Raw genomic sequence first — 16,110 nt, 5'->3', positions numbered from 1 at the left:
CACTGATTGGTTGGCAGAAGTGTCCATCATTTGGAATAGCATTGATGCAGCCACATGAGGCATTGTTGAGTTCATCACAAGACCCATATACTGTGCACTTTTCACATGGCCAGAAATACTGATCCTCACACCTGCACTGATATTCAGTACCATTCAATCTACACACTGTGAAATAGAAAATCATGACAATGTTGTTGTTGTTTTTTTGTTTGTTTGTTTGTTTTTGCTAAATATTGTAAAATATTGTCACTACATATCTATTACAATAGATCAAGACAATCTTTAATGCTATAACTCCTATAACAAAGGTCTAAAACAGTAACACGGTTTGAATGAGTTTCGGTAGACAGAGTAAAGTCAGTTACCTGTAGTGATGTGTATTTCAGTGATATTGATGTTAATATTTATTAAGGGTAAACTGAATGTCTCCAAAAGGTTCCTCAGTAGTTCCAACATTTTCATATCTACTGTGTCAGTCTCAATCTCGAACAGATATTCAGCTGAAGGAAAGGTGAGAAAAAATTCTGCATACAATACCATATTACTGAAGTCTAAATTGCAACATAAAAGGAAACAGGTGAGAATTCGCACATATCCTGGTAGTTAATGGAGTATGTTGGTTTTACCTGTCGGTGTTACATCAGGACATGCAGAGTTAGCTATAAAGTACAAATAACAGCATGATTACAAAGGACTAATAAATACAATTTATTAACGTACTCTAACTTAATTGTGTATTGAGTATGATAGCTTCAGACAAGTTGAGTGGTATAAAAAGTTAAATATGTACAACTCTTTGTACCAATTCTTATTCTGTTGGCTTAATTTTACATTCGGTCAGTTTTTATTATATATTTGAACAGGTGTTTAAAAAATTACCGATAAGACAGTCATTGTTCAAAAAAGGACTAACAGTGACCGATGTATACTGATGAAGTATTGAAAGGCCATTCATCAGATATCCTTTTTTTCATGTTGCATATCATACATACTAGACAGCTCACTGATTGGTTGGCAGAAGTGTCCATCATATGGAAGAGCGTTGATGCAGGCACACGAGGCATTGGTGAGTCCATCACAAGACCCATATACTGTGCACTTTTCACATGGCCAGAAATACTGTTCCTCACACCTGCACTGATATTCAGTACCATTCAAACTGCACACTGTGGAAAAGAAAATCACGACAATGTTTTTTTGGGGGTAAATATTGTAAACTATTGTCACTACATATTGGTTACAGTGGATAAAGACAATCTTTAATGCTATAACTCGTATAACACAGGTCTAAAACAGTAACAGGGTTTGACTGAGTTTCAGCAGACAGAGAAAAGTCAGTTACCTGTAGTGATGTGTATTTCAGTGATATTGATGTTACTATTTATTAAGGGTAAGCTGAGTGTCTCCAAAAGGTTCCTCAGGAGTTTCAAGACTGTTATATCTACTGAGTCAATTTCAATATCAGTCAGATATTCAGCTGAGGGAAACGGGAAAATAAATTTTACTTAAATATACTATGGTATTCTAGTCATAATAAAGGAACACAGGTGAGAATTTGCACATCTTCTGGTAGTTATTGTAATATGTGGGTTTTACCTGTGGGTGCTATAGCTGGACATGTAGAGTTGTCTATAAAGTAAAACCAGCAGTGTGATTAAACGTTGTAATTAATACAGTTTATTTACCCTATTCTCCTTTATAGAACTGTGTATTGAGAATGATAGCTTCAGACAAGTTGAATGCTATACAAAGTTCTATTTCAACAGCAAACAAACTGATTTTAACAATTGTTATTCTGGTGCCTTAGTTTTACCTTTGGCCAGTTTTTATTTTTCATTTGAACAGGTCTTTTTAAAATTACAGCTAAGACACACATTGTTAAAAAAAATTTTTTATAATAATTAAAACTGACAAATGTACAGTGATGAAGTATTAAAAGTCCATTCATCAGACATGTTTATTTTTCAGATTACATATCATACATACTAGACAGCTCACTGATTGGTTGGCAGAAGTGTCCATCATTTGGAATAGCATTGATGCAGCCACATGAGGCATTGTTGAGTTCATCACAAGACCCATATACTGTGCACTTTTCACATGGCCAGAAATACTGATCCTCACACCTGCACTGATATTCAGTACCATTCAAACTGCACACTGTGGAAAAGAAAATCACGACAATGTTTTTTTGGGGGTAAATATTGTAAACTATTGTCACTACATATTGGTTACAGTAGATAAAGACAATCTTTAATGCTATAACTCGTATAACACAGGTCTAAAACAGTAACAGGGTTTGACTGAGTTTCAGCAGACAGAGAAAAGTCAGTTACCTGTAGTGATGTGTATTTCAGTGATATTGATGTTACTATTTATTAAGGGTAAGCTGAGTGCCTCCAAAAGGTTCCTCAGGAGTTTCAAGACTGTTATATCTACTGCGTCAATTTCGATATCAGTCAGATATTCAGCTGAGGGAAAGGGGAAAATAAATTTTATTTAAATATACTATGGTATTCTAGTCATAATAAAGGAACACAGGTGAGAATTTGCACATCTTCTGGTAGTTATTGTAGTATGTGGGTTTTACCTGTGGGTTCTTTTTAAAATCACAGCTAAGACACACATTGTTAAAAAATATATATATATATAATAATTAAAACTGTCAAATGTACAGTGATGAAGTATTAAAAGTCCATTCATCAGACATGCATATTTTTCAGATTACATATCATACATACTAGACAGCTCACTGATTGGTTGGCAGAAGTGTCCATCATTTGGAATAGCATTGATGCAGCCACATGAGGCACTGTTGAGTTCATCACAAGACCCATATACTGTGCACTTTTCACATGGCCAGAAATACTGATCCTCACACCTGCACTGATATTCAGTACCATTCAATCTACACACTGTGAAATAGAAAATCATGACAATTTGTATACTTTTTTTGCTAAATATTGTAAAATACTGTCACTACATATCTATTACACTAGATAAAGACAATTTTTAATGCTATAACTCCTATAACACAGGTTTAAACAGTAACATGGGTTGACTGTGAGTTTCAGCAGTCTCCACAAAAACATACTGCACAATTCTCTTAGCAGGTGTCTCTGACACTTATTTCTCCCAAATAGACTTCCACAAGTCCAATGGATCCCTGACTAGCCAGCCGTACAGTAAGTCAAACAGGGAAAATACTGTAGAAGGTGCCCCACCTTCTTATAAGCAAAGACTAAGAATGGTAACCATTTGTCCCACTCCCATCCTTTATTGGCCACAAACTTCCAGATCATTGACCTGAGGGTCTGATTGAACTGTTCCACCAACCCATCGGTTTGTGGAAGGTAGGACATTGCTCTGAGTGCCTTGATACCAAACTGACACCGGAGCTGTCTCACCAGTCTGGATGGGAAGTTTGTCCCCTGGTCATCCCCATGAAGATCTTCTCTAGAATACCCACTCTGGAAAACTGCTGGACCAGGGCACTTACTAATTTTGCAGTTGTTATGGAGCGTGGTGGTATGGCCACAGGAAATCTATTGGCATAGTGACATATGACAAGGATGTAAGAGGTACACATTCAGACTGATGAAGAGGGAAAACATTTTGACAAACTGCACATGTCTTGCAGAAGGTTTGGATGTCAGTTTACATGGTTGGCCAGAAGAACCAGCAGATAGGTTTTTTGTTGCCGCAGGTGCAAAACAGGGGTTTCAGTATCACATCCTCCTTTTGTAACCTAACAATATCCTGAGGCACTTCCCAATTCACTGATAAATCCCTGATGTCTTCTTTTGTCTAAGGGCACCCCATTAGCTTTTCAAGGAGCCACCTGCAGCATGTTTTCATAGGCCCCTTTATGGATTCAACTATTACATTATCTGACAGATGACAGATGGTGACTGCACCCCAATCAAATCCACAAGGTTGGAACAGCTCATACAAGGATAACATAAGAAGGCAGGTTTGTTACCACAATGGATCTTAGCAAGCACTTCTGTCTTTGTATCTCTAGAATCAGCTCAGACTGAGGGTATTATTTTTGATTTCCATGAATGCACTGGATGAATTTTGGATATCCATAGTTAATGGTGTTCAAAAGAGCATGGTATTCTTTAATCAGTGTAACAGCATTGAGTCTATCATGGCCATCAGAGTGTCCTCATTAACCGTCACAATCTGGTGCATAGGACCAGTCTGTTGTTTAGAAGGTAGCTTTGCAGCTTCCTCTCTTGGGCCATAGCAATACCCTGTCAGCTTAAACTTCTTAAGGGGACACATTGATGCCTTATTCCCAGGTTGTTGGCAGTAATAACATATAAGGCTTTTGCCCATACCATAAAGTTTGCCTGTCTCCAACCTACTGCTCCAGGTACTTCCCCTTGGGATGACATCTTTGGCCTCTCTGCTGGGATGGTAGGATAGTGCTGATGCTCTGGCTGGGCCACCCTAATTTGCACTGAAGTACAGTAGTACAAGTTTTTCCACTGGTAGAACTTGCAATATCTGCTCTAAGATAGAAGTTCCCCAATCTGTTCCTTAGTTCATTGTTCTGTTCATATTTAATGCTGGTATAGCCCCCTCGGCCAATAGTTAGCCTCCGTTGGCAACTCCCTAGCAGATGTTGTTGTTGACCAGAAGCATTGTCTGTACATCTCAGGAGATATGTCCAATTTTTGTAACAGTGCCTCCTTGACATCCCAGTAACTATTGAATCTGTCTTCATCCATTGACCTATACACTTCTAGCACTTTACCAGTCAGCAACAGCACCAGCTGGCAGGCTTACTGCTACTGGCCAATGCCATGTCTTGGCCATGCGTTAAAATTGCAGTAGAAAGTTTGTAACTGTAGTAGAAAGTTTATTTGTCTATTGATGGCTGACACTCACAATACAAAGGTGCTCACAATGTCACAATCAACCATCAGCTTAACACTATGTATTTGACAATGTGGGGTGCTAAATAGAACAGTATTAATGAAAACAAAATTTGTATTTGAAAGAAAAGATATCTTACACATGTAAAAGATTCCCGTTTGCTCATTATTCACCAACATTAGTCACATTCCATGACATAAATATGCACAACATTAGATAACTTGCAATCCATGTTATTATTTGATCCATATTAAAGCTAGACAATTTATGACAATACATTTATCATACTCACATAATTCTACATAATTCAAATTAACAATTTGAAACGTGCTTACATTTAGTATAGGCAACAAAATCATGTTTTAATGAGAAATTAAAGATTTTTCAGGTAAATTATACATAATATGGTCTCATATATCTGACATACCACATATTCCCCTTTTCAATGTACATCATATGAATCTTACCTACACTATATGTCCAGAAATATGTGGACACCACCCCTAATTATTGGGGTTTTCAGCCATACCCATTGCTAACAGGTGTATACATTCAAGAAAGTAACCATGCAATCTCCATAGATAAATATTGGCTGTAGAATGGGTCATACTGAAGAGCCCTTTGCCTTTACAGATGGCGCTGTCATAGGATGCCATATTTGCCACACATTTCTGCCCTGTTAGATCTGTCCTGGCCAATTGTAAGTGCAATTATTTAATTATTCAATACAGAGTTCCAAACTGCCTCTGTAAACAATATCCACTGCAGTACTGTGTCTGGAAATTTTGTGCGTTGAGAGCTTCATGAAATGTGTTTCCATGCCCGAGCAGCTGGACCCAAGCATAGGATCACTATGCGCAATGCCATCTGTCGGATGGAGTGGTGTAAAGAACACTGACACTAATTAATGCCATGGTTTTGAAATGAGATGTTCAACAAGCTCTTATAGGTGTGATGGTCAGGTGTCCACACACTTTTGGCCACATTTTGAGATTTAAAGAACTCTTGTTCTTCCCTCTGTTTTCAGACACCACTACAGGATGCCCCCCACCCACACACACACACACAAACAAAAGTGCACTGTATAAATTAATTTGATATATTTTCAAACACAGTGTAATTAATACCTGTTGTAATGTCCACATCTGTAATTTCTGCTACATGAACAGATGAAATTGGGAGACTGAGTATTACTAGGAGGTTTCTCAGTTCATCTATCATTGTTGTGCTTGTAGCATTTATCTCAATTTCAATCAGGAAGTCAAAGCCCGGTAGTTCTAAAAAACAAAACAAAAAAAACAAACAAAAAAAAACAACAACAAAAAAAAAACAAGGAAAGAAAGAAATAAAAGGGACATGTGAATACACAAAAAGCAATTTCATTTTTTTTTTTTTTTTATTATTTACTTACAAATTTCCTCTTACCACTTTTTGGCACACACATCTGTGCATCACTGGGAATGGCACTGATACAGGTACATGTTCCTTCATTTAGGTTATCACATGCATCATAAGTAATACAGTTATAGTATGACCAAACATACTGATCCTCACAGATGCACTGATATTCAGATTCATTTGCCTGGCACACTGGAGAGAATAAAAAGCATTTAATGACTGAAATTATAAACATGTCCCTGTCAGCAGGAGTCTCCTTTCCCAGAGTTCTAACCTAGTACTGCACTTTCTGGTTACTTTCTGGTAATAAAGGCTATAAGGCCAACATATGCATGGGCTTGTAAAGTCTTGCTAACCTTTGCATTCATGTAAGTTATGAGCTATGCACACTATGATTGCTATTCCTGTGTTTTGACTCTTGTCTTGACTTTTGAACACATTTGGTTGTGCCAGCTGTTTAGCTATATCATGCCTTTTCTGCATTTCTATACTGCTATCATTATGCACAGGTTTTAGGTTGTAAAGTCTGTTTTTTTTTTTTAGTTCAGTCCCTCTAAAGACACAAGGGGTTGGATATGATAGAAAATACAGAGACATTTAGTTGATAAAACCTCATAAATGTATACAGGGTTTTTTTTTTTTTAACAGAAATAACAAGGGCATATATAACTAATTATTTATATAATGTAGCGAACACAAACACAGAATTCATATGCAACAGGTTTAATAAACACAATATAAGAATGGAAAACTAAATAAGCCTGGTCATACCCTTGAAATACTGTGAAAAATATACTTTAATTAAACATCCCTGACACTGCCAGAAATTTGTTGTCAGTTGTCTGTGGTCACAATGGCACTATATCAGCCATCAGTGAGTGTCAAGTTATGTTAATTGGCAATTTATTATTATTATTATTATTATTATTATTATTATTATTATTATTATTATTATTATTGTTTATTTATTTATTTATTTTATTTTATTTTATTTTTTTTACAAAATGTGATTTTTGTCTGTGACAACAACCAAAAGAAAGTATAAACCCACCTTATGGACCCACCCAAGTCCATAAGAGAAGAACACTTTTTTAATATATATATAGTGTAAGAGTTCCCCTCTCAGGGCTCATAATGAATGTGAAGTTCAAGTGGGACCTTCATAACACTTTTATAGTCATATTTATATAATGTAAGTTATTCCCATTGTGAGATTGCAAGTAAATTATTTAAGTACATGCATAATTAATAATTATAATATTATAATATCATAGTAATATAATTTACATTGACAAAAAACCTAAATGAATTATATTTAAACATAAACAAATTAGCTATAATAATAATGGAGCTTACCTGTTGTAATGTTCAACCCATCAATTTCTATGGTGTTGTCTATTTGTAAAAGACTTATAGACTCCAGTGATGATTTGATTTGGTCAAACAAAATCATTTGTGACACATTCACCTCTATGATCACAATGTATTCTAGTACATCCGTATTCACTGGAAGCAATAATATGATTTTGATTATTTTGGTGACAGATATAAAAAGAAAAAAAAACAGACATAGATATATTATATTGTATAAGTTTACTTTAAAATAGTGCAGCAGGATTATTAATTATAACATCAGAATTTTTATTTACCATTTCGTTTTTCCCTTAAGTGAGTCATTAGTCCGTCTGTATAATGAACCTGAATTTGGAGAAAAAAGTTATTACTCAGATAAAGCATAATACTTGTTAGTGTTATGTTATAACAATAAGTTATAATACAAGTTATATACTTGTTAGTGTAAAACAGCTAAAGACCCACCTCTTCTGTGAACACCTAACCAACTCAAAAAAAAAAAAAACCCAAAAAACATTATATATATTTGCACTTTCCACCTCTACTCTGTGCACTTTGCTTCTTCTGGAACTCAATTAATGGATCTTGTATGGTAGCACTACTTATATTGTTCTCTGCTAGATATATTGCTTTGCTTGTACTTTTCTCACTTGTTAGTCGCTTTGGATAAAAGCGTCTGCTAAGTGAATAAATGTAAATGTAATGTAGTGTAGCTTAAAGTGTATTTATGTTTATCAGAGTTTATCACAAGAATCACAGTCTGGAGGGATGGGTGGAGGGATGGATAAATAGATGTACTTTATTGATCCACCTAGGGGGAAATTTGAGTGCTACACCAGCCAAAGACATTGATACAATGGAAATGACAAGGTGTACAAATAAATAGAGTTAGATATTTTGCATATATTACCAAATTACAACACATAATATTGATGTTAATGTCTGAACTTATTTTAGGACTATATTCTAACATAACAATTAAATAAAACAAGACTAGGGAATGTGGAGGTCTCATGACAGTGCCGAATTCAGCCATGCCTCTGTTTACCAGAATCCACCACAGCACAGCTGATCTGACTACATTTCCCAAAACCCATAGTCACAAAAACATTCAAGAGCCCCTGATTACTAATTGCACACACCTGAACTCAGCACATACAATCTCAGTCATGACAACCAAAGCTTTTGTATTTGTGTGCCCATAATCTGGTTTTGACCATGTTCTGTTTGCCTGTTTTTTTATTCTGTTTTTTTGTCTTTGAAAATCTGTTTGCTTATCATCTGACCCAAGCCTGTTTTTGACATTGATTCTGCCTTTCACTTTGAATTTATTAAAGTGTTGCAAGAAAGACAGCCTGCACTTGCAACTGTCTCTTCTGTCTGGTAGAAGATTTCATTGTAACCTGGATAGCGCAGGCATGTATGATTTGAAACAGCATCCAAATGGACAAAGCACTCACTAGAGTTACAGCATCACTCTCTTCCAAGAGTATTTGAAAATTGGTGAACAGCTCCCAAGTTAGAATTCAGAACACGAAGCATGGAGCAGATGGAATGCATAAAGCAGCATATCTCCTAGGGCTCAATCCTGATGTAATTACCAGACTTGCATACCATGACAACTAGGTTTCCCTGGACTCTCTCTCATTGTTTTCTCCATTCGTCTGGGTCAACTATTGTAGAACCAAAGAGGAAAGCTCACAGAGATGTCACAGAGTGGATGTCAAAGTCATGAGCCTACCTGAACCTAGGCAAAGACACCATGACAGATGCTCCACTATGGAAAGAAAAAACACAGATGAGAGAAATCCAGCTTCTATTGTGGGAGCCCCATGCACCAAGCTGCTCAGTCCCATTCACTATCACAGCACAATCACGAGCAAGTCAACTAAAAAACTCTGCAAGTCAATGCCATGCATCATGAGAACATTTAATAACTGGTGATGTACCCCATCATCCTCGGATTCCCCTGGATGCAGAAATAAGCCTTATAATACTTAAAAAATAAATAATCAGCCCAGTGCCATTGTTGCATCCACCTCAGTCCTGAAATGGATTCCAAAGTGAATATTCTAGTTTCCAGTTTCAAGGAGTTCAAGGAAGTATTTAGCAAGGCCAAGACGAGTCGTTTACCATCTTACAGACCATATTACTGCGCCAAAGAGCTCTTTGCAGGTGCTTGAAGAGCTCCAAGATGCATACCTTTGTTTCCAAACATGACCTGCACAGTGCATAGTTTTTCATCAGGATCAGAGAAGTGAATGAGTGGAAAACAACCTTGCCACCTCTGGCCACTTTGAGTACTGTGTCATGTCATATGGGCTCTCTTGCACGCAATCAAAATTTGAGCGGTTCATTAATGATGTTCTTAAAGACATGCTGGGAAAATTCATCATTGCCTAAAACAACATCGTCCTCATCTACTTGCTCTTGTTTGAAATCCATGCAAAACATGGATTAGGAGCAGGCCAAGAAAGAAGGTTACATTTCATGTAACCCAGATCTCATTCCTCATATACATCATCGGAGTAGTGTAAATATGATCCAAGCAAAAGTCTCAGTTCTCAAGTAATGGCTTGTCCCAAATAATGGAATAGAACTACAAAAAATCATTGGTGTTGCCTATTTCTACAGGAAGTTCATCAGAGGATTTAGTTTCATTGCTGGGTCCCAATATTTTTTAAAACAAAACAAAATTTAAAACATCACAACCCCTCACAGCCACTCATAGTTAAGGTAGATCATCCTACAACACAAGTACTAGTGGCCAAGTATGATAACATATCAATAAATTCATCTCATCATGCTCCTCATTTGTGCAAGCTAAGGTTCCATGAACTCTCCCTGCAGGTAAACTCAGGCCTCTGCCCATACCTCGACACCCATGATCACTTCATAGACAAACTGTCCAAGGTTGAAAAGACAGCCTCCCAAGCCAAGTTCTTGTCCGAGGTCGATGAGATGGCCTCTCAAGCCAAGTTCGTTTCCGAGGATGAAGAGACAGCCTCCCAAGACACGGTCCTGTCTGAGATCAACTATGTGACCTCCCACTTCAAGTTCCAGTTTGAGATCATCTATGTGACCTTCCATGCCAAGTTCCAGTCTGAGATCGACGTTGTGACCTTCAATGCCAAGTTCCTGTCTGAGGTCGAAGAGACGACCTCTCAAGCCATGTTCCTGTCCGAGGTCAAAGAGACGACCTCTCAAGCCAAGTTCCTGTCCGGGGTTGAAAAGAGGGCCTCTCAAGCCAATGTTCTGTCTGAGGTCGAAAAAAGAGGGCCTCTCAAGCCAAGTTCCTGTCCGAGATCGAAGAGACAACCTCTCATGCCAAGTTCCTGTCCGAGGTCGAAGAGATGACCACTCAAGCCAAGTTCCTGTCTGAGGTCGAAAAGAGGGCCTCTCAAGCCAAGTTTCTGTCTGAGGTCAAAGAGACGACCTCTCACGCCAAGTTCCTGTCCAAGGTCGAAAAACGAGGGCCTCTCAAGCCAAGTTCCTGTCCGAGATCGAAGAGACGACCTCTCACGCCAAGTTCCTGTCTGAGGTCAAAGAGACAGCCTCCCAGGCCAAGTTCTTGTCTGAGGTAGAAAGGAGGGCCTCTCATGCCAAGTTTCTGTCTGAGGTTGAAGAGACAGCCTCCCAGGCCAAGTGCCTGTCCGAGGTCGATGAGATGGCCTCTCAAGCCTAGTTCCTTTCCGAGGACGAAGAGACAGCCTCCCAAGACATGGTCCTGTCTGAGATCAACTATGTGACCTCCCACTCCAAGTTCCAGCTAGAGATCAACTATGTGACCTTCCATGCCAAGTTCCAATCTGAGGTCGACGATGTGACCTTCAATTCCAAGTTCCTATCAGATCGCCTGACCCATTGCCTGTTTTTGACCATGCTATTGTCTCATGATTTGGATTTGTCTGCCTGCGTCTCTTTATTAAAAGCTCTTATCTGCACTTGCATCTGTCCTAACCTCTGTTATGTCCAAAATGTGACACTGGGGAGAGGGGGTGTCTGAATGAATGGCAGGGTCAGTAGATTGAGTGGTAGGGATGAGCATGCACCTATTTACTGTATCAACTATTTTAGTAAGCAGTTTCAGGAGTATATTGCGAGTACCAGGTGTGCTGATTGGCTTGGAAGCCAAAAGCAAGAACTGAGCTGAACTGTATGTGTGTGTCTTTGTGCATGATGTCAAATTGAGACAGAAAATTGCACTGAAAAGTGCTCAAAAGAAACAAAAGGAAAACAATAAAGAGCCCTCTCTAGCCTGCTTCATGTTTCCAGAACTACCCCCAAACCCACAAGACTGCTAAAATCCTGTTCTGGTTTTTGATTCTGGATTTTGTCTTTGAAAGTCTGTTTGCTGATTGCCTGACCCAAGCCTACTTCTAAGTACAAGACAGCTAATGAAGTAATTTTTTAAAATCTGTTCTAAAATACTTTACATTTAGAAATCTTTTGTTTGTAAATCATATTTCAGATCTATTTTTGTTTTAAACTTTACCTCTACAGTCATGTCTGAAATTTCAGAAAGTCCTTGTGAGTTCATAAAATGCATATGAATGAGTATGATGGCAACAAATCCCAGGAAATATTCTGATGCTTTCCCTGTAAAATAAAGTAAAGTAATGGAACATTTAGCATTGCAATTTAATTTTCACATACAGCTATCACGTCTTATACAAACATAACAAGTGGCAGGTCTGTTTCAGACAGTGGATGCTTTATTTTAGAGCAGCTGTGGCCATAGGCCTGACTTTATTTAGAATCCCAAATCCACCCTTCTTTAATCCATCTGTTACTGATCATGCGAATAACTCAACAAGTTCTAGGAGTGAATGAACAACAGCCTGATGTTCTTAGTGCTCATGCAGCTAGTCTTTCATTACATTCTTTCTATAGATTCTTTATCCAATCACAGAAGAGAATCTACAAGGAAGTGGGGCTTTCAACAAACATTAGTGGTGTACTCACACTACGCCTGGTTGCCTTGTACCGTGTCCAAGCCTGATTGTTCCCCCTCCCCACTCCCCCACTGACCTGCACTCACATTACAGTTAACCTTCTGGACATAAGCACACTTATGTCATTATGATGCAGCTTTTTTGTTTTGAAGAAAAGTACTCTCACGCAGCACAATGGAGTCCATCATCGTGACGTAACTTATCTTAAAACAGACTTTTTTTTAGATTAGATTTTACTTGCCTTTTGGAAAAGAAAAAAAAAGACTATTGGTATGTACACTTGTTTTTATGATTTGTATCCATACATGATTGTGTTTATATGTAAAGTGCCTTTACAAGCTACTACTAAATGCACTATATCAAATAAAGTTTTTTTTATTATTGTGGCTTGTTAGCAGTCAATTGGGGCATGGTGACACACGGTGCTCTCACATGCCTAATAGATTGCCTAATAGATTTATTACTTATTTAGTGCAGTGACTTTCACTTAATCATGCAACACATATCAGAAGATTTTTACAGAGGCAGCTTACAGTTGACTAGCGCATTGTGCCCGAGTTCAACTAAACCGTGCCTGAGCCAACCGCTTCAAATGACCATAATATTCAAATGAACTGGACTTTGGGGTTAAACATGCTTGGGCACAATACAGATCACCTACTGAGTACACCCTGCAAAAAAGGAATTTCAAGAAAGTAAAAAAAAAAAAAGCCTTGTTTCTGGGGAAATTAGTCTTATTTTTTGTATCAAAAGAAAAATAGTGTGTGTTTAAAATCATAGGCTATACAAAACATATGTTCTGTTTTGTGGGTTTTTGTGAATACCATAGGGTGGAAAATAAAATTGAGAAAACCGATGGAGAAGAAAAGAAGAGATTTTACATTGTTGTAAACTGCAACATTTGTCTCTACGAATTTAAGTATCACAGAAGTACATCTTTAACCTACCATTTAAAAATGAAAACTAAAAACACTGACAGGTGACTATTTTTAGCAAACAAAAACTAACCTGTGATAATGGCCACTCTAGTAAGAAAATAAAAAACACTGCCACAGAGTGTGGATCTCAGTCATGACAATATACAACAAGGGCTCTCCATTTCTGTGGAAATGTAAAATTTGCAACCCCATCAGCTTTCATTTCATATAGTCTAAATGGATCACCAGTTATGCAGATTGGTGAACCTCTGCCCATCTTTACTTCTGAAAGACTGCCTCTCTAAGATACTCTTTTTATACACAATATACTGGCAACATGAGTTTTGTTGTGCTACTAAGGCAGTAGAAGATGAAGCATGCTGATATTGCTGACAATCGTTTATGGGAAACCATAGAGTATAAATGCCATAGAGCTCTCATATACCATCATCAAAATGTGGACTAGTAAATAATAATAATAATAATAATAATAATAATAATAATAATAATAATAAACACTATAAATATTGTCTTAGGAAGGTAGTGAGCCACCACATGCTTCAGTGCACTATGGCATAGATTCTACAAGACTGGAACTTTGTTGGAGGGATAAACAATGGGTTGTTTTTTCCCCCCAAAGGAACTAAAGCTATGTTTATTGTTATACACTTGATCAGATTAACTATAGACTTGGTATTTGAGCAAGACAGATTTAGAGATGGTTTGATTTCCTCTAGAAGGAAAAATTTGATCAAAACAAAATGTGGAATGTAAATCTTTTTCTTCCTGTAGGTTAGTTATTACAACCCAAACTACATCATTTTTATCGTTGCATTCCTAAAAAAAAATAAAATAAAATAATAATAATAATAAAAAACTTACCTTTATTTGCCATGATGCTGAACGTCAGCTGATATCACTTCAGTGTCTCTACATATAAACACAAGAGTTATTGGGCAAATTCAGAAGCTTAATAGTATAAACTGATAAAAGTAACTCTCTTTAAGTTGTCTTTCAATTGATTCCTATCATAGCAATTTTTATCTAAACCTTCTACCTAGTTTGCCTTTGTTTACTTGTTTTTTTTGTTTGTTTGTTTGTTTTGTTTATGCAGGCTTTAATTGTCATCTGTCATACAAGTCCCTGTATAAGATGTTACACAATAAGGTATTAGAAGAAGTGCATTAATATAAACATGTGATTTGCTTTGTATCCAGAACTACTTGTCAGAGCAACACCTTCTGATCAATCAAAATCAAGAACTGAACAGCAATGTGGTCAATTTATTTTAATAAACATTATTTTTGTATAAGTGAAGGCTATTCAATTACTAATTTAAGAATTGATAGACAGTGAAAGTATTTCATTTATCTATAGATTAAACATTATTAAAGGAAAAGTATATTTGCTTAGTAAATGTATATTTTTCCTGTCTGTGTTTTAAGAAAGTTTTGTGAATTAAGTTGTCAGACATAAGTGATGTGACTGATATGAGGTCTATCAGTTGTTATTTCTCATGAGGACAGTACACAACTTTCACATGTTTTTATAAAGAATTAAGTTCCTGACATTTTGAAATAATTACAAAACCATTACATGTCTGTAAAAGCCACATTTCTGTCAAACTGAAATTGAATTTGTCTTGTAAAAATCTACAAGGTATGTAGGATTGTGATTATCTTATTAAAATTCATACCAACCTTCCTAGCGTTTTAAAAATTGACTTTTATTTTGATCAATTTCTAGACTTTCTCAGCATTAATTTAAGCATCATCAACTACATCAGAAATGTAATGCAGTAGGAGAGTATAGAGGCACCTAAATGTAGCTTAATAATTACTCACATCTCCTGGATCCACAAATGAAAATTACAATTAAAATAGGATTAGTAGCAAGTCATAAATCAAATAATATTCAGTGTAAAAAAATATACAACACAAATTTGAGGTTGTTTTTAATTGTTTGTTTGTTTGTTTGTTTGTTTGTTTGTTTTAAATATTTCATTATAGTTAGTTGTGTTTGCAAGATTTAACTGACATGTTTTAATTGTTCTTTTAATGTCATTTGTTTCTTTCTTTAGGCTTTGAATGCAGAGTTTAATCCCCCTTTTTAATTCTCCTCCATAATCAAAACTGATACAGATTATGACATACGAAATGTGATATTTCAAAGCTGCTGCTGTTTCTCAATTCAAAACTCAGGCCAAAGTACTTTAGTAATAATAAAAGTTCAAATTAAAAAGCAGTTGAGGAAAACTAATTATTTTAGAACAAGAAACTACAACTACAAGATCAAAAACATTCTTTCCCTCTCTAGGTAATATTGATTAATCATTAAAGACAAATGCTAAAACATGCTTTGTTCTACAAAAAAGTAGAATAAAGAGAATATCAATGATATCAATGTTATCATGAAATTTTAGTTTTCAAGTCTTACCTTCACTCCAGCCAGCCCACGTTTGTCTCACCAAACATGAGCTGGTTTTCCAGAAACCTCTTAGCTTTTCAGGTTATTATTTCTGACACCTGACCATACAGATGCTTTAGAATTAAAGACTAATCCTATTATGTTTTTCTACTTGCCAAACCAGTTTCAGACTT

At 36.5% G+C, this 16,110-nt stretch overlaps 1 protein-coding gene across 1 annotated transcript; it reads right to left on the bottom strand.

The window, feature by feature from the left end:
* Positions 1-1,969: 1,969 nt before the first annotated feature.
* Positions 1,970-7,943, bottom strand: LOC128635238 (uncharacterized). The gene is made up of 6 exons (XM_053687066.1): positions 7,642-7,943; positions 6,313-6,477; positions 6,015-6,164; positions 2,742-2,915; positions 2,337-2,471; positions 1,970-2,160 (listed from the first exon to the last, which is right to left on the bottom strand). The coding sequence occupies exons 1-6, from the start codon at positions 7,736-7,738 to the stop codon at positions 1,970-1,972; spliced, it is 912 nt and encodes a 303-aa protein (XP_053543041.1). The 5' UTR covers positions 7,739-7,943.
* Positions 7,944-16,110: the final 8,167 nt, after the last annotated feature.

This window comes from Ictalurus punctatus, chromosome 16, assembly GCF_001660625.3.
Source record: "Ictalurus punctatus breed USDA103 chromosome 16, Coco_2.0, whole genome shotgun sequence".
Taxonomy (NCBI): Eukaryota; Metazoa; Chordata; class Actinopteri; order Siluriformes; family Ictaluridae; genus Ictalurus; species Ictalurus punctatus.
The sequence above is the reverse complement of the archived record's forward strand: the minus strand, read 5'-3'. Positions and strand labels throughout refer to the sequence as shown.